Source organism: Vipera ursinii (assembly GCF_947247035.1).
Source record: "Vipera ursinii genome assembly, chromosome: 1".
NCBI lineage: Eukaryota > Metazoa > Chordata > Lepidosauria > Squamata > Viperidae > Vipera > Vipera ursinii.
In genome coordinates, this window is record NC_139512.1 from 303,006,644 (window position 1) to 303,031,260 (window position 24,617).

Sequence of the window (24,617 nt, forward strand, 5' to 3'; positions counted from 1 at the left end):
TGTTTCACATAGATGATGAGTGCTTCAGAAATTTACATGGCTACAGAAAGGAAGTTATGTAATTATGACTGTATTAAGAGATGCATATCTTTCAAACTATGTTATGTTGCTCCCCTTCTTAAGATAAAAAAGTACTTACTTAAAAGCATCTTTTAATCTTATGGACTTGCTTTGTGTTTTATATCTGTTATACTTTTAAACTTATTTTAACAGAAATGTTATTGTATTGTTACGGTATTTTTGCCCAGATCTGTTGAAAGAATAGGTGGCATATAAATTTACTTAATATACAGACATGCACACCAAATCTGATATATGGAAGAATAAAATTGCAATCCTATGCACATTTAGTGAGATTAATTTCAGTGTAGCAATGCAAAATATACTGTATTTCTGGATGAAATTTCTTTCTCAAAGACTTTATGCTATATTCTACTTTGTCTTCTTTCCCTTCTTCATCTCTTGCATTCTCTTTTTGAAGCCTGTTTTTTCCTCATCTCTCTTTACATATTTGTAGGTAATCTTTCCTTCCTTCCTTCCTTCCTTTCTTCATAATCAACAAATTTTCACTTCAGTTAAATTCTACAAATCTCTATAACATTCAGGGTCATTTTTCCCCTGGATTCATAATAATGAAATCCATTTGATTAATGCAGTTCTGTGTTTCTTTGGAGACTTCAAGTGTTACTTCTAAATGACTGAAGATCTTAAAACTGCTGAAATATTAACCAATATTATTCTTTTCTTATTGGAAATTGAGCAGGAAACGAGAGTAGAAATTGACTTTTTCCAGAGCACATCAAAAGAACCAAAAGCCAGCATCTTGATTCCAGGCTGTATTGGCTCTTTATTTAATAGCTAGCTATATAGATCATAACAAGCCAAAAAGTAACAAAACTCATTATGAATTAGTATCATGTCTGAACCCAACCACTGTCTCCTGTGAATCCCATTTGCTTTTCATCATTATTCAGAAGTCTTGCATTAAACATTCCTTTTTTTCTTATCATTGCCAACAGCAACATAGTTAAAAATATAATTTACCTTCAATATCCTTGGGCATAACTACATATTTAAAATAACTTTAAGCTGACTAATGTCAAGCCAAATCAATGGCCTAACTTGTTTAAAATTGACTTTACTAGAATTCTGCAACCTTTGCTACTCTTCTGCATCATCACACTTTTTCACATCCAATTGCTAAAGTATCACCCCACCCAACATAATCTCAGTGCTGTGATTTTACAAAATCTTGTCCTCACATTTCTTTGAATTTACAGTTAGATATTATAATATTTCAACTTAAAATTCTCTTGTGGAAGATCTGAGAAACACAATCTATGATCTAATTATTGGCAACAATTTTTTAATTGCTTCCTGACTTTTCCAGTATGCATTCTCTCACTGATTTATGTCTTACTTGTTATCTATATCTCTGTACCTATATCTAATCTATATATCATCTATATCTAGGTACATCTACATCATCTATATCTCATCTATGTCTATCTGGGATAAAGCTATAATTCACTATCATTATTATAATTTAGAGCAATTTCAACTTTCAGCTGCATTTCCAAAACTTTTCATCCAAATACCACCCATAATAAATGCTGAAATGAGGGACTTTTAAGGAAGACACATACATTAATCAATATCATCTGGAAAGCTATTAATATTCTATAGTTTAAAGAAATCGTACCTTAACCAGTATCCTGCAGTGAATTACTGTTTACCCAAGAGCCCTTCCTTTTTTTGCATAACTGAAATCCTATTTAGTGACACACATCCCAATATGGCCAGACCATACTTTGATATGTATCTTTTGGCTGTATTCTTTTTCTTCTCCATATGGAAATTTAAATTATATAATTCAAACTGAGCTAAAAAGTGCACATCTGTTAATTCATTTTTGTTTAATATTTTGGTGCCTTTTACTCAATGTTTAGTCCTGGAGGTTGCCTGGACTATTCCTTGCAGTTGAATAATAATACATATTATTCAAATTCTGCCAGCATGATGGCTATACTTTAAGAATATAATACCCAAACTTTATACATTTGAACTTATGTTTATGGGATTGAGACAACATTGATGCTGGATGATGATGATGATGATGATGATGATGATGATGATGATGATGATGATGGATTTTTCATGGTATCTGGTGGAAGCTAGATGGGGTGACCTTAGTTCTTCTTTACCCTCTCAATAGCTTTCAATTGTGCTATCCTTCTGGACTGACTAAAGAAGCTCAGTGTAGGCAACATTGTGATGATACTCCTCCATCCTTTGGGGTCAGTTCCACTTGATGTTGCTAGAAGAGGAGAGCTCCAACCCTGTATTGTGAGGTCCTTCAGTTTTCAGTGCTTTGTCCTCCCCTGTTTAACAGCTACATGAAGCCACTGGGAAAGCCCCCCTAATAATTTGGCATGCGGTATCAAACTACATCTCCATCCCAGGTTGCCTCAGTGTCCCAGTGCCTGGAGGCTGTGGGGGTTTCTATATGGGCTGCAACAAGCTTCAGCTCAATTTCAGCAAGACCTAACAAGGCTACAGGTTTTTGGACCTACTAGGACTTTTCATTCATTTCATTGTTGATTCTGAGTGGGGTTGCACTGGACAGAGCTGATGGACAATTTGGGGGGAGGCTTCCTGTACTCATAGTTCCTGCTTGAGGAGTAAGTGGCACCCATGTTTAGGTAGGCTTTTTGCACAGCTTTGGATTGTATATCAGTTGTGCACATTCCTGAGCCAGGAGGCTGTACTCATGATCACCCATGCCTTAGTGACCTCCAGACTGAAGTACTGCAAGGAGATTTACATGGGCCTGCCCTTGGATAACATTCAGAAGCTTCAGCTAGTGCAGAATGCAGTAGCAGCAGGGCTTGCACCTTTAAGCCCTTATGGTTTGGGACTAGGCTACTTGTCTTATAGGACTGTGTCTCCCCAGTTGTTCTAACTATCACATCCATCCGGCAGGAGAGGCATGCTTTGGGTCCCATCATCCTAGGAGTGCCAGCTGACAGGGCCCAGGAAGAAAGCCTTTTCTGTCATCGCACCCTCCCTATGGAATGCCATTCCTCCAGAAATTGTATTGGCCTTTGGTAAGGCCCTGAGGACATGGCTCTTCCTCTGAGCATGGGGCCCCAAGTGTGGGACAGAGCCTGTTGATTGGCTATGTTAAATGTTGGAATGTGACTTTTTCTTATTTTTCCAGCTGTGATGGGTTTTACATTTTTGTATATATTTTGATTGTTTTTAACACTGTAAACTACCCAGAGTCATGGTTGCGACATAGGCCACCATATACACTGACTAAACAAAGAAACAAACTTTCTACAGAAGCTGTTTATTATAGTGTTAGCTTCCATTCAATGATGCTATGCAGAGATATATTCTATATGAATTTAGATCCTGAATATCTCTTGCCATCTTTACAATCCACATTCCCAGTGCAAAACAGCTTGTAATTTTCACATTTGGAGTCTTCAGGATGAATCATTGGTGAACAGTCTGCATTCCAGCAATTAATTGCTTGAGAAAGTGGTGGGATTGCTTTGAATAATGAATGAGCTTGGTAATTGCACGATCTGCTCAGAAAGACTTGCCAATACAAAAAAGTGGGAAAGAGAACTAAACAATAATAAAAGAATCACCAATCATATTAATTTCTCTAATTTCCTCCCCCACCAACAAAAGCAGAATCTAAGTGTGTGACCTTCAAAGTGTGCAAACCAAAGGCCGTCAGGCATTTGAAATATTTAACAAGGCAAAAAGCTGTAACATTTTTTATGTAGTTCTTATACGGGCCTCCCAATACTTTGAAATACGATAACAAAATTTGGTTTTAATACAGCAGTTTTGGCAGCACCATTTGACCTGTTTTCAGGATTCTGATTAGTTTTTACAAAGAATGAAGTTGGAAGAGCAGAAAACAGGGGTTTCTATAGTGCAGAGGTTTATGAAGTTCAGCACAGCCCATCAAGCCCCAAGTCCCTCAAGAGAATGGCAAAGAATCTATTTTTTAATACAAGTTTTATTATTTTTTTAATTTTACATCCAGATCTTTATGAAGCAATACGGTGTTTGGGTAGTTAAAAGTAAACAATATCAAATAACAGAATCATTTGTAAATAGCTCAAATTACATCAACAAAATTCCCTCTCCAATTCCCTTAGTTATAATAACATAGACAAATTAATCAAGTTAATATATTTCTAGTTGTAATACAATCAGTTAAAACAATTTTCAAAGTATTTTCACTTATACATATCCTTGTCCTGTTTTTGAGTTCTACCTAATTGCAATAAGATGTTCTAAAATAGCCTATAATATATAAATGAAAACTTAAGTTTTCAGGTAGCCCACATTTCCCCATTTCAATATATAGTAACTATCCTGTCCAAAATAGATACATTGTTCATTTAAGTACATTCTTATTTTATACCGGTTTGTTCTGTTTATCATCTTAATAGTATAAATCAGTTCTAATAAGTAGCTTTCTTTTCCCTTAGAAGTCTAAAAATTAAGTATAAATCAGTGTATATCTTTTAAAAATTCCCCTTAAGCCATAAGAGAGAGAGAGAGAGAGAGAGAGAGAGAGAGAGAGAGAGAGAGAGAGAGAGAGAGAGAGAGAGAGAGAAGTTAAGCTCTATCATTGCAACAGGTATATTCCATTTATCCTCTTAATATTTCATCAATTGTTAAAATAATATCTTTTTATGTCATTGCAAAATCTATAATATAATTCAAAGTTATATTCTAATAACTAATCTATTTCATTATATAATATTTTCCCTATTTAAAATGCATACATATTCTATTTATCATCCGTACAGTTGATCTATAATTGACAAAGTATGCTTTATTGTTTGTGGCTAATTTTCATTCCCTTAAACATAAGTCCTAAATATAAAATTAGTTTACTTCTTGTAACAGTTCCCCTTGGCCCATTAAAAAAGAATTTAAGCTTTATTATTGCCAATCCCCACATTTACAACAACAACAACAAGAACAACAACAAAAAGCAATAAATCATTTTTTTAAATCTAACTCTCGCTTTCTTCTTGTGCCAGGCAGACTTCCATATCATTGCCTTTAACTTCTTAAATGTGTCTCCCTTTCTTCCTACACGTTGTTTGAATCCAGGGAGGCCATCCAATTATCAATTTTTGAAAGAAAATGACCCCTTTATAGTCATTAAATTTTCATTCTAATAAGTCCAATCTTTTTGTTTGGTGTAGTACAGTTGTCATTAATTCAATCTGATCTTCTTCTTCTTTCAAATCCATCTGGCTTAGATAAGAGGTCATGTCTAATGTTGTAATTATTGTTTGGTTGGTTAGAGTCTTAATGTACTGTATTTGAGGATCTTTGGCATCCTCCATTTTAATATTGCTTTCTTCAGCTTCTGTTATTTGTTGGATTGTAGGTTTTATAGTTGAGATCAAAGTTTGGGCATCAAGGCTCTCAGTAGATTGTAGTTGCTGTGTTTTAAAGTCCCCTATTTTTTTGTTGATTTCTTCATCCTCTGTTAGATTTTGAGTTGTCAGTTCATCAGTTGAAGTCAGAGTCTCATTAGGTGAGTTTATGCTGTCAGATTTGTCTTTAAGTTTAGCTTTTATTTATGCAGTCATTGCCAAAATTGTATCAAGAAAGAGTTTATAGTCAAGTGGTGGGATGTATTCTTCCATTTCTTTAGTATTTTACAGATAGGCCTTTACTGGAGGCTAATTTAAGAAAAGCCAGTAAATGGCCACCTCCACTATTCCTAAAAGTTGTTTTCAATGCCAGGTGTTCCCAATTTTTATCTTTAAAGATAGTGTCAAGGGCAACTCTATTACAGCCAGATCTCAGAGTAAAAAAAAAAAGGTGTACTTGCTATACCAGGTTTTGCCACAAGATGTCCTCACTTGCATATAGAATCCTTTTTTAGTTAACCAAAAATTTCAAAAATCCAAAATAAAATAGCTTAATTAATTCTTTTGAGGCTTTAAAGTTATAAATCCCCAGGTAGGCAGCTGCCGATTTTTTGAAAAGGGGGAGAATTTTCCAAGAAAGTCCCACAGGAAAGAGATTAGGGAAGTAAGAAGGGTAAGGTCTCACCCAAATCCTCCAGATTGCTTCATTGTGCTTAGATGGTGCTGTGGCTTTCGGCAGGGAATGGCTTAGTGATCGGCCATGTTAATGGCCGATCTCTTCTTCTTCTTCGGGCCAGAGGAGAACTCTGGATCAAATGGAGGGCTGCCACCCTTCTGCAATCTCAGGGAGCTGGCCTCCTCATGGTGGTTGCCCCTCCAGGGTGACTTTTAACCCTTTGCACGGTCCTCCGAAGGAGTAAGACCAGACGGCAGTGGGAGAGATTCTCCCAGCACGTCCACCAGCGTTGTGCGTGCAAACCGGAAGCCAGCAAATAATCTATTAACTCAGAACACTGGGAAGAAAATAAAATAAAATTGAAAGCCTAGGGTTCCTGATCTAGACCAGAACCTATATATAGGGTGTGCTTTCTATGTAACATGGCAGGCAGTTAGGTTCTTCTTGTCTATAAAAAAAGGAGTATTTTTGGTATCCCAAGCCTTCTATCAAGTAAGCCTGTTCCTGAATAAAGTGATCAATACCTGAAAAGCTGAGATTTACCACTGTGATTGCGTGAAGCCTAATAATTTTAAGAGTGGGAATAAGAGTGGATTTTCTCTAGAAGTGGATTATCAGGGGGGAAAAAAGACTTTATTTTGCAAGACTTCGAGATTCTGTTACTGTAATCTTATGATAAAGATAGTACTCATGATTTTGGTTTTTTAATTGGATTACCTCCTCTCCATTACTTTTACTTTCTAGATTACTAGGGAAGGTCCTTTCTGAGGCACTTTCCATGCTTCCATTCTTTCTGTGGGATAAGATGCAGCTCTTCTTGTTGTCTTCCTAGGTTATTCTCACAGGCCATTACAATATGTCAGCACACTGCATCTACCTTCTAGGAAGGCTGTACACAGTGGTTTTCCGGCCTGCAAGATAGTTGTTAGATCCAAGTAGGCCCAGAAAAGCATGAAAAATGTGTGGAGTAAAACATGCAGCATGTTAACTAAAATATACCAACACTGACTGGGTACTATTCTTACGATTAGCACAGAATTGATGCAAGGGTTATGGATGTGACTAAGGCTGATAAACCAGTTTACCCTTTATCATACTACAAATTCTTAGGTGAAGGCCTTAACTGACCAAGCATGAGCACTTTCTATGGAGCTACTTTATCACCAGTGTGATATATGGAAGATTTAGCATGTATAAGAGGTAAAAGAAAAAAGAGCATGACATAATGAATGAAATGAAATATGCTGTCTATAGAATTAAGAGAAAGAATGCAAATGATGTAATCTTGTGGAGTGGAATATTAATGTATGCAGAGAAGTGCAGTCATAGGTTCATTGGTATAGTACCGTAGTTTCTGGCGTATAAGACGACTTTTTAACCCATGAAAATCTTCTCAAAAGTCAGGGGTCGTCTTATACGCCGGGTGCTGAAACTTTAGGGACAGGGCTGGCTGGAAAACCTGGAGCGGATCTCCCATTTAGTCTGTGCAGGGAAAGCGGGACCAATTGGAGAAGAAGCTGCAGTCTGTGATTTTTTACAGGCTGGGGTCTGGGCATCTTTCCTTCTAAAGTTGAAGAGCAGCTGTAGGCAGGTGGGGAATGCAAGAGCAACTTGAAAGGCAGGTGGGGAGTGCCATAGCCAGAGCAGCTGCTTAGCTCTAAGGACACATTTGACTCAGGAACTGGGTGGGCTGGCTGGAAAACCTGGAGCAGATCTCCCATTTGGTCTTTTTTTTTAATCCCATTTATATCCCGCCCTTCTCCGAAGGGCGGCTTACAATTTAAAGCACAAATCAATGTGCTTAGCAATAGCCTTCATTCTATGTATATGCCTGCTTATTAGGGCTTTTGCCCCCTACCCCCAAGCGGCATTATTACAAAGTCAGCTTATTGCTCCCAACAATCTGAGTCCTCATTTTACCTACCTCGGAAGGATGGAAGGCTGACTCAACCTTGAGCCTGGTGGGATGAGAACCTGCACTAATTGCAGGCAGATGGTGTTACTTAAGGCTCTGCGCAGGGAAAGCTTTAGAGTGAATTAGGAAAAGTGAAAAAGTGAATTAGGAAAATAGGAAACGGTTGCTGGAATTGGGTATGTGTAGTTTAACGAAGAGAAGAGTGAGGGGTGACATGATAGCAGTGATCCAATATGTCAGGGGCTGCCACAAAGAAGAGGGAGCCAAGCTATTCTCCAAAGCACCTGAAAGCAGGACAAGAAGCAATGGATGGAAACTAGTCAAGGAGAGAAGCAACCTAGAACTAAGGAGAAACTTCCTGAACAATTAACCAGTGGAACAACCTGCCTCCAGAAGTGGTGAATGCTCTAACACTGGAAGTTTTTAAGAAGAAACTGGACAGCCATTTGTCTGAAATGGTATAGGCTTTCCTGCCTTAGCAGGGGGTTGGACTAGATGACCTCCAAGTTCCCTTCCAACTACTTCTTCTTCTTCTTCTTCTTCTTCTTCTTCTTCTTCTTCTTCTTCTTCTTCTTCTTCTTCTTCTTCTTCTTCTTCTTCTTCTTCTTCTTCTTATTATTATTATTATTATTATTATTATTATTATTATTATTAAAGTTTAATCCACTTGCACTGTTTTATGTTTACATGTTTGATGACCAACAGCCTTATGTTTATAAGTGACAGTTTTCCTACTAAGTACCTGCATGTCATAAGCATTTGAATTAAAATTACCATATTAAAATCAAATCTGATGTTTTTTTAATTTTTATTTGGTGTGCGTTGGAAGAGGGGTAGTTTTATATGGCGGGTATAGCCCAAACCCTATAATTTAACAGGAAATGTAGGGGGGTCGTCTTATACGCCCAGTTGTCTTATACGCCAGAAAATACGGTACACGTCAATAAGTACAAACTGGTGGCATCAAAGTTGTTGCAGATGTGTATAAAAGTAGGAATCTATACATTGGTGAATGTTACATGTTAATACTCCAATGAATGGTGAGAATAGGAAGAACTAAGTGGTTTTAGATTAGTGAGTAACATTCTCATTAATTTGATTCAGGAGGTAAAATTATTGTATTAAATGATATAAATAGATGAATGGGAGCAAGACAAGAAAGTATTTTTAAAAAGAGATTAGGCCATTCAGAGACCCAAGGATGAATGAGTATTGTGACTGGTGAAATCTGTTTAGAAAAAGGTTTGTTTGGAGCATATAGTTTAAGCATTACTGTTCATATATGCATCCAGAAAAGGAATCAATATAAATATAAAAATATGTTAATTCCCAACAAAATAAATAGAGGAGGATGTAAGATTGTAGAAACAGAGAAACAGAAGAGATACTCAGAGTAAATAGAAGAAAAAAAGTTCAGTGCCACTAAGTGTGCGAAATTATGACAATGATAAATATTAAAAAGGACACCTGGTGGATAAAATAATGAAAAGCAGTCATAAATGGTGTGAAAAATAACATGGCTTGAGGTGCAGAGATTATTAGTGGAAAGATATTAAAATATGGATGTGGCGTGTTTATAAAATAACTATGCAAGTTGTTTAATGTATGTGTGAAGACTATATCACATTTGATCATTGGAAGAAGCCACAGTCATTCTCTTAGAGAATGAAAAAATAGGAAGAATGATTGGAAAAACTACAGGGGAACCACTTTGATAAGTGTTTGGGGGATGGTCTGAAAGAATACTGATCAAAAGGGGGCAAGGATGACAAGTAAAATTTGTGAAGTACAATGCAGCTTTATGCCAGGCAGGGAACAAGATCAGATTTTTTTTTATTATTTTAGCATATCATTGAAAAATGTATAAATGCAAGGAAGAATTATTGTACATTTACTGATTTACAAGAAGCACATGACAGGCATGAAATAAGGAATAAATGTGTAAGTAAAGCTTGTGGTGAAGCTAGAGATAGGTTAGTTGGGACATGAATATATAAGCATTTTTGTATGCAGATAATGCTCCGCTGTTGGTTGAGAACCTGATTGATTTGCAGTGAATAGTTGATTGCATGATGCAATGAAGAGCATTTGAAAATTAATGTGTCAAAGTCCAAAATACTTGTGTTTGACAGACAAGATGGAGTGAATGATTGCAAGTTATACCTAAATGATGAAAAATTAGAGCACACAGATTGATTTGTGTATCTTGGTAGAATGTTCATGAAAGATGAGAAAAGGGATGAAGGAATTTTAAGATGGGCAAATGTTGGTGGAAAGATAGTGGGTAGTATGATGTCTACTGAGAGGAATGAATGTTTGCTAAAGGAGCAAAATAGTTGTGGTTTTTTCTACTTTATTATAAGGAAGTGAGTTTAGGGGTACATAAACAAAACGCGGTGGCTCAGTGGGTTAGGACACTGAGCTTGTCGATCAGAAGGTCGGTAGTTTGGTGGATCAAATCCCGAGTGCCGCGTAACAGAGTGAGCGCCTGTTATTCGTCCCAGCTTCTGCCCACCTAGCAGTTCGAAAGCACGTAAAAATGCAAGTAGAAAAATAGGGACCACTACGGTGGGAAGGTAACAGCGTTCCGTGCGCCTTTGGCGTCTAATCATGCCGGCCACATGACCACGGAGACGTCCTCGGACAAGCGCTGGCTCTTCGGCTTTGAAACGGAGATGAGCACCGCCCCCTAGAGTCGGAAACGACTAGCACGCGTGTGCAGGGGAACCTTTACCTTTAAACAAAAGCATCTTGAATGCAATGGGAATGGAGTACTTAAGAAATAAAACAAGAAGTGACAGGTTAAGAATAAATGAGTACTGAAATAATGTGTCTGAAGTACAGAACTGAACAATCAGTTCCAAACAAGCATGCTGAAATAATAAACTGAAAGAATAAAAAGTTATGAATGAAGCAATGTACAGATGTGGTAGAAATTATGGATGGTTTGCTAGGATAGAAAACAGAGAAGATGTTTAATGAATGGAGTTGGTATAAACTAGTTAAACTGATTTTAGCTATATTTTGTTTTCTTTTTCTAAACTCATATAATTAATTACTTAAAATTTGTTGCTCCTTTTCTACACTCTGTTTACTCCTTATGCGTACAGCCTCATGCCTATGTATGCATGCTCATTTGGTGTCCATAGCAGCTAATTTGGCCTTTTTTTATTAAAATAATTTCAATTATTTTTTTAATGTTAAGATAAGATAGATAAGATAAGATAAGATAATCTTTAATGTTATGTTTTACTGTGGGCACAACGGACACATCAAAAATGAAATTTAGTTGCCCGCTCTCAAAGTGAAACACACACACGACACACACCTAAAACATTTATAAAATAAATGAAATCTTGGATACTATTCACCTCTCCCTTTTAGTTCTATGTGAATAAATCTTACCTTCTTATTGTCCTCAACAATGTAGACCGAGCTTCATTATGGAAGGTGATAATGATGCTGGTTGGTGGCAGATCTGTACGATAGTGTAAAGTAGTACACCTGAATGAAAAAATAAAGAAGTATTTCTTAATCTATGAAAAACTTAAGAAAGTGTTATTCAGTAAGTTCCTTTCTTAACAGAAAATGCTAGGCATCTTGAAATAATGTAGTTGAACACAGAACTGACAATAATCTTGGTATATTATATTTGACAAAAACCTGAGGTGATAATACAATTATTCTGAGACTTCAGACCTGGGATGGTAGGGTTGTTGTTTTTTGGTGAGAAAAGGATAAAAATATCATTAAGACAGACCTGAATCAGATCTAATTTGATAAAAATGTGAACATTAGTGTAGCAATGGATCCAAAAACAGATTCAAACTGGCAACCTGAACATAAAACCCTCCTGACCAAATTAAACACCATAAAGCCAGACAAACACTTCCATCACGTCTAGATTTAGATTCATTTTATTGGCCCACAATCCATTATAGTGGCTGAGCATTAGGCAGAATATAGAGTGACCCAGATAGATTAGATAATAGGCACACAGAGGTCATAGGAACATCATCCACTTGTCTCTTCAATTTAGGTCTGTGAGTGATGTCCCAGCAATTTCATATAGAACAGAGATAGACAATCTGCAAGTCCCCTTCTTTGTACCCCTTGAAGTACCCTCTGATGCATGTTTGCTGAAACTAATAGCAAAATCCTCTGCCTGTTTAAAGTAAGGAGCTGATCAAAATGGCAAGGCAGGCCAGCACAATTCATAGAGAGAAAAGTACCACATTACTACATTAAAAATAATTGCAGGCCACAGAGGAATAGCTGGCATGTCAATCAGCTCTACAATGGCTAGTGGTATAGTGGTAGCAATGGGACTGGCACTGACAGTGAGGCCTGGAGATGTTTGATATAGGAGATGATGGTGAAAACGTAGACTGCAGAGGTTTTCCTTGGCAGCAGTGGATTTGTTCAAGTTTTCAAAAGATATCAATGGGCCACACAAGGCTGCTTGGTGGGCAGTTTGTGGTCCATATCTTCTATAGACCTGCTGTAAGGTAAACTGGAAAATAGTTGCATCACTATTTTTAAAAAAGAAAATCCCATAACTCTCTACAACAAAACCCCCAAATGAACATGCAGCATCTCACTGTGGCACTCAGCAGCCTCCAAATTTTTAAGTGCAGCCCTTGCCTAGCTCTTGACGTAGAAGTTAAATTGCATGAAGGAATAGGCTGACTTCTCTCTAGAAAGCAATTTCCTATCACCGCTTCCTGAAGTTAACCATTCAGGCCGAAGCACAGTCAGTCTAATATAGCACTTCTTTGATTCTAAGTATACAGCCTATTCAGAAGAATGGATAATGAGTTTTGTAAGAGAAAAGGGCCACCAAAATGATTCAAAGATTAGAACATCTCTTCCACACAAAAAGTCTACTGCACTTCAACCTTTTAGCTTAGAGTGCAGCTACAAAAGGAGACACAAGAGAAGAATGCAAAATCACACACATGATGTGGACAGAGAAGTTTTTTCTGTCTCTCAGTGTCAGTGCCCGGAGTCATCCATTAAAATGAAATGTGAGGGTATTTAGAAATAAATTAGAAAAAAAGACATAAGCTATAAGTATTCTGCCATTAGATGTGATGATGGCCACAAATTTGGAGACATTAAAGGAAATCAGAAATACTTCTGGAATTTTCAGCTATCAATGGCTTCTAGCCTTGGGGCAGGTATACCAACTCCTGAATCACAGGTAGCATATCTTAACTACCAATTGTTGGGAAGCAACAAGGAAGCAAACTTGAGAGCTTATCCAATGTACTGACTGGATCGATGTTCTAGAATGGATGTGTGAATGGATCCAACAAGGCTATTGGATTCTGCTTTCTCTGTCTGCCTATCCATTCCATCCATTTTTTTCAGATTTTTAAAATCCTGCCTTTATTATGATTCTAGATGGTCAACATACCTAATACTTTTTCCTCCATCTATTTTCCAAACAGCCGTGAGGTTTTTTTAAAAAAAAATGCCACGAGCTCATCATACAATTTTGCTATATTTCTTTTGTTCCACTTTTTAAAGCTAGTCAGCCAAACATTATTTTCAAGTTCTTGAAAAATCATGGTTTATTTTATCATTGACTGTAACAATCTATCTTGTGTGTTCCTGAAGTATCTACTTTCTACTTCTGTATTAATAGGGGTATCCAAGCTGCTGGGAATTCAGGGGAGAAAATATTCCAAAATAAGTCTTTATACGATCTTAGTTTTGCTTTTGTTTTTTTTAAAAAGCACATCTTAAGTACTTATTTGTACTAGTTCCCAATTAATAACCATAGCTTGTGATTCAGGGTTCATACACACATTCTGCACAGCTGAACACAGAAAAACATCCCATTAACTGTTTGTCATGGACATGAATGCTTGATATTGTCCTTAAATTACTCCCAGCTCACTGGGAAGAAAGCCTCTCCCTGTAATTTTTTGCACCACTGCAAATATGGTGGTTTTTTTTTCCAGTTTGCCAAGACAAGCTATGTTGAGCAGGCATCAAGGTAAGTTTAGCAAAGCAACCAGATTCTCCTGTCAAGCTGCTGGCATGCGGGCAGCACTTCCTCATAGCACTGATAGTTCTGCAGACATCCCTAAAAAGTCATGGAGCCATCAGAGGCCATTAAAATGAAGCTGCCTTTAGTCTCTTCTGCTGTCACTCATGGACCACTTTCCCAATCAATGTCCTTTCCATTTGATACCGCATCCTAGTGGGAAAGGAAGCCAAGCTAACTTTACAGGGAAAAACATGTCTTTTGGTGCAGTGAATACTGGCCCTGAAAGACCCAGTTACCCTCTTTCTCTCTCTCTACTTTCAGCCTCTACTTTGCCTCTAGGTTGTATCTGCAGCAGAAGCAGCAGGAAAAGAGAAGCAGGGGAGAATGGCTTCTTTGCTGTTAGTTCTTTGGTTCTAGATTGTTATCACAATGAGATCAGACCTGGTGTCAGAAGATCCATGGCACCAAAGGAGTCATTCTCACCCTGCCTCTCCTATCTCCAACCTCTGGTGGAGACACATTTCCTACTATGCTTTGCTGCTGAGGCAGATCAGACTTTGGAAGGCAGTCATCATTTCCTTCAACTGGCATGTGGGAGACAGAGCAGAATTATCAGAGTACTTCTAATCTACACAATAAGAAACTATGGGCTTGATTTACAAACATACAGATTTTGATTGGACAACTGGATAACTTTTTAACAATCAGATCTGTTTGGATATCTTTGAGAGGCAATAGACTCTTTTTACTTGACAGATGGATAGCCATCTGTCAGGAATGTTGTATAGTGGATTACTGCACAGGACAATGCTAGTCTCTTCTAATCTTTTATGATTAGAAGTAAAATAGAAAAAAGTAATTTTTCAAAAGCCAGAATTGCATAGAATTGTATGTATGCAATGTATGAATATGTAAGAAATTAACAGATAGCTGCCACATTTACATTTATGAAGACAACTGTTTCACAATTTTCTGTTGTTTATATTCTGTTCAATAGGTGTTGAGTGTTTCTGTTCAATAACGCTCTGGAAAAAAACCCTTATTTTGAAATTTATTTATTTATTCCCTGAGTTAGCAGGATGAAGAATAGGAAAGCAAGCTCATCATGGTTTCTAAATGTACATGCTGGATTTTCCTGCCTTCTTCTCATAATAAAGTGCTTAGCTCTGGAATGTCCCCTTCAAAAGATAAAAAGAAATTCTTGAGTTTTTAAATTTCAAAATGATTCCACTCTACAGCTTTAAATACTATTTGGTTCCATTTATAAAAGACCATTCTTTCTTTTTTGACAGCTTTTCAGCACTTTTCTTTTGCACCAGTGTTCCCCAAATCAGATGCCATGAATAGTTAGAACTGGCTGTGTCTGCCTTCCCTTTCTCCTGTCTGAGAGACAAAGGTATAGGGTTCATGTAACATGACTAGAGAAAGAAAAAAAGGAAAGAAAATGAATCACTGGTAGTTTTATCTCCAAGAAATATCAGACAACTTATTAAATGTGGTCTAGTCAGAAACAGCACTATGGAAGATTGCAGAGAAGCCTGGAAGAAGCCTTTAAACCACACATGTCAAACACAAGGCCCGGGGCCCGGATCTGGCCTGCGAAGTGGTTTCATGTGGCCCGCAAAGCCATCCTGGAAACAGTGAGGGAACGGCCCCCACTGCCTTGGCCCTGGCCAAGAGACCCTCCTTCTGCCAGAGTTAAGATTAGTTCTTAAATACTGAGTATATATGCATTATGCTTTGTGATCTCAGTTCAAATCCAAGGCAAACTATTCAACATCACAGTAGTCCAGGTCTATGCCCCGACCACTGGTGCTGAAGAGGATGAAATTGACCGGTTCTACAAAGCCCTACAGCACCTTATAGAACTAACACCAAAAATGATGTCCTTATCATCATGGGAGATTGGAATGCTAAAGTAGGAAGCCAAAAGATAACCAGAATAACAGGCAAGTTTGGCCGTGGAGTACAAAATGAAGCAGGGCACAGGCTGATAGAATTTTATCAAGAGAATACGATGGTGATAGCAAACACTCTTTTCCAGCAACCCAAGAGACGGCTCTACACATGGACATCACCAGACAGTCAACACAGAAATCAGATTGACGATGTGCTCTGCAGCCAAAGATGGAGAAGCTCCATACAGTCAGTAAAAACAAGACCAGGAGCTGACTGTGGCTCAGACCGTGAGCTTCTCATTGCAAAGTTTAGGTTAAAACTGAAGACAGCAGGGAAAAGCACTAGGCCACTCAGGTGTGAATTAAATCATACCCCTGTTGAATATACAGTAGAGGTGACAAATAGATTTAAGGAATTAGATCTGATAGACAGAGTGCCTGAAGAACTATGGACAGAGGTTCGCAACATTGTACAACAGGTAGCAACTAAAAGCATCCCAAAGAAAAAGAAATGCAAGAAAGCAAAATGGCTGTCTGAGGAAGCTTTGCAAATAGCTGAGGAAAGGAGGGAAGCAAAAGGCAAGGGAGAAAAAGAAAGATATGCCCAATTGAATGCAGAATTCCAGAGAATAGCTAGAAGAGATAAGAGTGCCTTCTTAAATAAACAGTGCAAAGAAATAGAAGAAAACAATAGAATAGGGAGGACCAGAGATATCTTAAAGAAAATTGGAGAGATGAAGGGAACGTTTCATGCTAAAATGGGCATGATAAAGGACCAAAATGGCAGGGACCTAACAGAGGCAGAAGAGATTAAGAAGATGTGGCAAAATTACACAGAAGAACTATACAAAAATGAGCTTAATGTCCCTGATAACCATGATGAGATGGTCACTGACCTCGAGCCAGACATCCTAGAATGTGAAGTGAAGTGGGCCTTAGAAAAACTGAGCAACAACAAAGCTAGTGGAGGTGACAGTATTCCAGCTGAGCTATTCAAAATCTTAAAAGACGATGCAGTAAAAGTGCTACACTCAATTTGCCAGCAAATTTGGAAAACTCAGCAGTGGCCACAGGATTGGAAAAGATCAGTTTACATTCCAATTCCAAAGAAAGGAAGTGCCAAAGAATGTTCAGACTATCGCACCATTGCACTCATTTCACATGCTAGTAAAGTTATGCTTAAAATCCTACAAGCTAGACTCCAGCAGTATGTGGATCGAGAACGACCAGAAGTACAGGCAGGATTTCGAAGAGGCAGAGGAACTAGAGATCAAATTGCTAACATACGCTGGATTATTGAGAAAGCTAGAGAGTTCCAGAAAAACATCTACTTCTGCTTCATTGACTATGCTAAAGCCTTTCATTTTGTGGATCACAACAAACTGTAGCAAGTTCTTAAAGAGATGGGAGTACCAGACCATCTTATTTGTCTCTTGAGAAACCTATATGCGGGTCAAGAAGCAACAGTAAGAACTGGACATGGAACCACTGATTGGTTCAAAATTGGGAAAGGAGTCCGGCAAGGCTGTATACTGTCGCCCTGCCTATTTAACTTATATGCAGAGCACATCATGAGAAAGGCAGGGCTAGATGAATCAAAAGTTGGAATTAAGATTGCCGGGAGAAATATTAACCACCTAAGATATGCAGATGATACCACTCTAATGGCAGAAAGTGAAGAAGAACTAAAGAGCCTCTTGTTGCAGGTGAAGGAGGAGAGTGCAAAAGTTGGGTTGAACCTTAAAAACCAAGATCATGGCATCCGGCCCTCTCAATTCCTGGCAAATAGATGGGGAAGAAATGGAGGTAGTGACAGATTTTATTTTCCTGGGCTCCAAGATCACTGCAGATGGGGACTGTAGCCAAGAAATTAAAAGACATTTGCTCCTGGGGAGGAAAGCCATGGCAAATCTAGACAGCACACTAAAAAGCAGAGACATCACCCTGTCAACAAAAGTGCGTATAGTCAAGGCAATGGTCTTCCCAGTTGCAATGTATGGCAGTGAAAGTTGGACCATAAGAAAGGCTGAGCGCCAAAGGATAGAGGCCTTTGAACTATGGTGCTGGAGAAGACTCCTGCGAGTCCCTTGGACTGCAAGGCGATCAAACCGGTCAGTCCTAGAGGAGATCAACCCTGACTGCTCTTTAGAAGGCCAGATCCTGAAGTTGAAACTCAAATACTTTGGCCACCTAATGAGAAGGAAGGACTCACTGGAGAAGAGCCTAACGCTGGGAAAGATTGAGGGCAAGAGAAGAAGGGGACGACAGAGAATGAGGTGGCTGGATGGAATCACTGAAGCAGTAGGTGTGAACATAAATGGACTCCAGAAGGTGGTAGAGGACAGGAAGGCCTGGAGGAACATTGTTCATGAGGTCGCGATGGGTCGGACACGACTTCACAGCTAACAACACAACAACATGCTTTGTAGCTACTTTTATATCTCCCTAAATAACCAAAGATTGAACTATACTTTGAAATACTGTCCCTCTTTTCTCCTTAAATGACATGTTTTAAAGGGACACTAACTGCCTAGGCCAGGAGACTGCAATCTTGACAACTTTAAGATTTGTGGACTTCAGCTCCCAGAATTCCTCAGCCAGCTGAAGTCCACAAGTCTTAAAGTTCTCAAGGTTGCAGAGCCCCAGCCTAGGCAGAGACAGTTAAAGCCGAAGTTACCAAAGCAATGAAAATAGTCATTTTTGACTTCGGCTGTCTGCAGCCTAGTAACTGGCCATATGACTATGGCCAGTCTTTCGTCCGCCGGTACGAAGGGAATGCAGGCACTAACGGGGGGGTTGCAGCTCCCCTGCATTTCTGCAAAAGCCCCTTTTTTCTGGTCGCCCCTCTAGGGTGACTCTTCAGCCCTTTTAGGACCCCCCCCCCCAGCGATGTGAAACTGGATGTGGAAGATGAGAGCCATCCTCCAGACGTCCATGCCAGTTGGCTAAGCAAACTGGAAGAGAGCCAGACAAACTAACTCTATTTTATTGTAAAGCTATATTAACAAAATCTTGCAAGCCTGAAAGTACAAATCTCCTGCCCTCTTCTTGCCAGGTAGTCCTTGAGTTACAACTGTGATTGAACCCAGAATTATGGTCATACCTAGGTACTGGTTGCTAAATGGATAATTACATGACCAATATTACATGACCAATAATTACATGACCAATATTACAACACTATTTTGTGGTGGTCCTTAAGCAAATCACCATGGTCATTAAACAAATCTGTAGTCATTAAGCAAACCCATTACCCGCAATGGGCATTTTTGGCTGAAACTGGAAGTAAATGCCCATTTCCGACAAAAAATATTGTAAATCACATTGATATGACCACACGGTACTGTAAATTACTATAAACACAGGCTGGTTGCTAAGTGCCCTAAAGGTGATCATATGACTATGGGGGAGACTATTGGAACTCCAAGTTTAAGTTCTAAGTATCCTTCTGGGGGCCCATCGTAACTCTGAACAGTTGCTAAGTGATCAGATATTAGTTGAGGACTATTTTTTCATCCCAGGAACTCAGGGAAAGTCACTTCTGAGCCTCTCACTCTACCCATTATGTAGCTGTGGGCTATGCTGCCTCTTATCTGACCACTTCCTGGGTCCTTCCCAGCCTGACAGAGAGAGAGATGCTGCATAGCCTCTAAGAGACACTATAGCAGGGGTGTCAAACTGCCGGCCCATGGGCCAGATGCATCATAGCAAAACCGTGCCCACCCCATTGCTGGCCATGGAAAAAAAGTTGCAATACATCGACACGTCACGTGACGCTGCGAATTTGACACCCCTGCACTAAAGCAACACTTTAGGAAAAAAAGGAAGAGCTATGAGATAAGTCAACAAAATGAGACAACAGTGAAAAAGAAAGATTATTTGATGAAATAATCCATAGTTTAATATTATATCTGAAAGCAGTATATCAAGCTTGAATGAAGAGTGAATTTGAATTTTTCTTTTAAAGAAATACCTCCAGAATTGAAAGTACTCAATGTATTAATTTAAACAAGACTATGGTATCCCTATTATTATTTTATTAATACTCTCTTTATTGCTTGTTTCTATTTTAGTTAATTTTGCCGTGTTTGTATAGATTTAATTCTATTTCTAACTGCCTTGAAAACCAACACAGTTTTATATATTTCTTAAGCCGAATATCCCCAAGATCCCCCTTGCATCAAACTGTATGTTAATTCAGTGTAGAAATCAGTCTCCCAGAATAGCCAGCAAAATGATGTTCACAAAATGCTCAAACGTGCTATGATAGCAAAAGCTATTATTTCTAGTTCATTCCCATCATACAGATGACACGCTGTCTCTGACAACAGATATTCCACTTTTGTATTCCTAATATTATTAGCCACTGACAGACCTGCCTGACATAACTTTTTAAACGGTCTTTATATTAACCGCTATCACTGTTTTTTGTGCCCATAAATTCTGAATCTTCACATTGTATTTCAGAAGACATACTAGTCCCCATTCCCCATAAATATTTAGGTCTAAATAAATTTGCTACCTTAGTTTATGTCTTGGAAATTCTATTTCTGTTCACATCTGGGGATATATTCGGCATCCCAACTGCTATCCTCAAGCCTCTCTTAATGGTGAAAATATAAAGCCAAGGCCAGCAAGTGCAATCATTGCCTAATAAATTAATATTTACTTAAAATCATTGTTCCTATCTCTGTATATTTATTTGCTCCATATTTTACTGCGGCCTGAATGTTTTCTAAGCAGCCTCCTCCTCTTCCTCCTCCTCCTCTTCCTCCTCGAAAAAAGATATTTCATCTGATTAAAAAAAAAAGAGGCTGACACAAATCACAGAGATAGCAGCAACTGTAGCAGGAGTGGCAGGGAGAAGTTCATAGAAACCTTGATAGAAAACTGACTATGGAGATTCTCAGTCATCCAGGTCATAGTTATCCGAAAGGTGCTTTTTCACGAGGCAACTGAACTTTCTTGTTTTTCTTTGAAGATAGAAAATGTCATGAAAAAGAGAGGGCAGCTTGCATAACAATATTTCCTGTCTACCTAAAATGCCCCCATAAACAGGCAGCCCAGGTTGCTTCTCTCTTTGATCAGTTTCCAAACCATGGTTGGAACAGTGGAACAGCATACTCCCAGAAATTGTGGGCGCTCAATCACTGGAAATTTTCAAGAAGAGACTAGACCGTCACCTGTCTGAGATGGTAGAGGTTCTCCTGCTTGAGCAGGGGGCTGGACTAGAAGACCTCCAAGGTCCCTACCAGCTCTATTCTATTCTATTCTATTCTATTCTATTCTATTCTATTCTATTCTATTCTATTCTATTCTATTCTATTCTATTCTATTCTATTCTATTCTATTCTATTCCATTCCATTCCATTCCATTCTATTCTATTCTATTCTATTCTATTCTATTCTATTCTATTTAATGGGACTCCTTTTAATTCAGTGGGTCTCCTAGGTAGGAACTGGCAGCAGCACAGTCAATGATCTACCAGACAGGGCTAGATGGCATCTCACAATTTCAACTTGTTATATATCTCCTAGTTAGCCTGACTCACTCAGTGGTATTATATGAAATGTACCTGGGGACTACATAGACCCAATCTGGCTATAGATTGGAAGGTTCAGTTTTTAATGATAGTGTTGAATTTTAAATATTAAATGTATTGGCTACACTCACTTATTTTGCATCATACATTGTTTATGACCATAATTTGTGGGCCTGTGCGTGTAATTCCAGATGTTATCTCTGAAATTGGAAGGCTTTTGAAGCATCCGATTCTAATATTTTTTCTAATTGAGCCAGCCTGTTTTCTCAATATTGATTCCAGCAGAGCAGAAGGAATTGCACAGAACTTACTGTCATAGTTGATTTAGGATATATGTATGGTTTAAAAATTTGAAAAACTAGAGGAATAAAAGCAGAAATCTCAAAGGTGATTTTCAATTTTATTTTCAGCTTTGACTGGTATTACACACACAATAATGCAAAGCCTAGCTGCATAATAGTAGACATAGGGGTATACACAGGGGTAACAAAATATGATTAGAAGAGCTTTAAAATTTAGCTAATATATTTGATAAATCTTCCCAGGGCATTGCAATATTCATAGAAAAAAGAAACACAACCAAGAATCTTACCAAGAATTTGTATTTACTGACTTTCATATTGCAAAAGAATCATTCCATGGGACTTAAGCACCCTAGCTCCATGGCACCTAAAGCCCAGATGGAATAGTCAGGATTTGACCAGGACAGGCAACTTAATGCCTCTGGTTTCAATCATCATAGATCAACCTTTCCCAATCTGGGAAGTGAAGGTGAAACACGTCAGTGGGGGTGAGGATACAGGAAACTTTTGTAGAAGTTCTTATTTTTCACTTAGCATCCAATATACCATACTGTAATGTCCCTTCTGGCTGGGCCTTTAATATTTTCTTGCTTGTATTATTGAAATATGCTTCACATGGCACTGCAGCTGAACATGTTTAGAGTCTACAGTATGTCTAGACCTGCAAATATTGTGTTTAGTAGTTTACATTTCACCTCTCTTGGATTAATGCCACTGGCTGTCAATTTGTTTCCAAATATAGTACATAATGCTGGTTTGATCAACAAAATCCTAAAACAGGCTTTTTAAAACTACTTTCTGTCATATAATATAAAGCTCTGTTAGATGTCCCATTGCTTAAGATGAGCTGTAAGGCAGTAAATTTTAGAACATATTGTGGATGCTGTTGCAAAACAACTAATGGGAGGGGGCCCAATTAAACAATTGCTACAATAAAGAAATAACCAATTTATTTCTCTGAAATATTGAAATAACCAATTAGAATTAGAATAACCAAATAAACAATTAGAATTAGAATAACCAAATTACTAGAAAGCTTTCTTCTGGCTGGTCTAACCCATCCTACCATAGAATATTCCTTCTATTGGTCCTATTTCAACATACGTGAACCTCTTTACAAATTAAGTACTGCTGTGCTGCTCCCCATGCTGTCTATCTTGCATTTGTAGAAATACAAATGATGCTAGACATCACCACTTGAAGCATATCACAATTTTTTGATAGGAAAATATGAAGTATGGTTGTTGTCAAGGACGATTGCATGGCACCGTTCCAAACCATATCAAGATCTCTAATTCTGGAGAAGCAAAAATACTTAACACTGGTTGTTTTAGTAGCATTGTTACAATTCCCTCTTAAGGAACTTTGTGGAGGTTGTTGTTTTCCTCTCATTTGCTTTCAGAAAAGCAACAAAGATTTCTATCATTCTATCATTTCAGAATATCAGTGATGTAGACTATTTTAAGTTCTAAAATGTTAATTCCTCTGATGTTGTTTTTAAATGAGTTAAAGATTAAATCAGTTAAATGAGTGCCTGATTATCAAAGGGTGCAAGTTATGAATTAAGTAACTAAATAAATAATCATTTTTGAAGTCAACTCACTAAATGTTGACGTGCATTATTTCACTTCTCTTTCAGGAATTCAAGTCAATGAAAACTGAGTTTGTACATAGATTTCATTCATGCTGTAAGCAGACCCAGGATGGTTCATCTATGCAAGAACATCTCTGGAAAACATATTTAGACCATTTTTGACAAATATATCATTTTATATGAGTGATTGTACACATGCTGTGGGAATGTATCTTCTCAGCAGATCATATTCAAACTTCCTTTTGAGATGTAATGAAGCAGTCACACAGGAAGGCTCCAAAACTACAGAATATTCTGTGTAGCCAATCAAGCATTAGGTGATAACAATCTTCTCTTTCTAGGAATTTGAGTGAATTATTTTATCATATATAGGGTATGTGTGACATCTGGGATCTGTATGTTTTATCTGGATTTTAGATGGTGTCGCTGACAATATATACACCACTACAAGATATGAGAATATTAAAATAAATAATACACATCAAAGTGAATATCTGCAGTCTGCAATTTCCATCAGTTTGAGGTGGTGTGAGGTTTGACAACAGTGAAAGAGGTATAAAAAAGTTGTGCTATTTTAATTGCAAAAAAATGACTGTATTGTTAAATTCTTTTGTGCAATGAAAGACAAAAAACTGAAAGAGGAATCCATGCATGTTTGGCTGAGGGTTCCTATTCAAATTGTAAAGATTCTTTCTGATCCAATTTTGTACCAAGAACTCTCTGTTTCTGATTAAAAGACTGACACCTCTATGAACAGAATCTGAATTCACAGGAGAGGCAATGATCGTAAACACCATGGATGCAACACCAAAAATAAGCAAAAATAAAATTACCATTTCCTCAAATGTTATAAACAAATTCAAATAAAAAAACCTCTCCATCTCTACTGGTGCTTTTAAAGAGACAAACTGCCCAAAATAAATAATTGGGACTAACATATTATTTTCTATGATTAAGAACCAAAACTTAAATGCTGATAAAAATCAGTGAATACATTGTCTCTTGGGGGGAAAATTGGATAATTTTTAAAAATTCACTGCAGAGAACAGTATTAGATAATTATTGAGGAAAAGTGATGAGGAAATGCAGAATGCAAAGGAGAATGAGAATGGGAGAAAGCAGAGTTCAAAACAGAAAGGAAAAAAGGAAAAAGAAAATGTTATTATTTTTCACTTCCTATAAACCACAAACTTCTGGCAAATTGTTCTCTCCTTGCTATTTATATGTAATCATATCACAACTATTCTTTGTGCCTTTTCATCTTTTTA

General features: G+C 37.8%; 1 protein-coding gene across 1 annotated transcript in view; it reads right to left on the reverse strand.

The window, feature by feature from the left end:
* The window catches only part of GALNT14 (polypeptide N-acetylgalactosaminyltransferase 14), a gene marked incomplete at its 3' end in the record, with an annotated part of 328,816 nt that overhangs the window by 103,522 nt on the left and 200,677 nt on the right, over nucleotides 1-24,617 (reverse strand). The window contains exon 3 of the mRNA XM_083376377.1: nucleotides 11,420-11,518. Within this exon, the coding sequence (XP_083232503.1) occupies nucleotides 11,420-11,518 (99 nt within the window). The remainder of the gene's footprint in view (nucleotides 1-11,419; nucleotides 11,519-24,617) is intronic.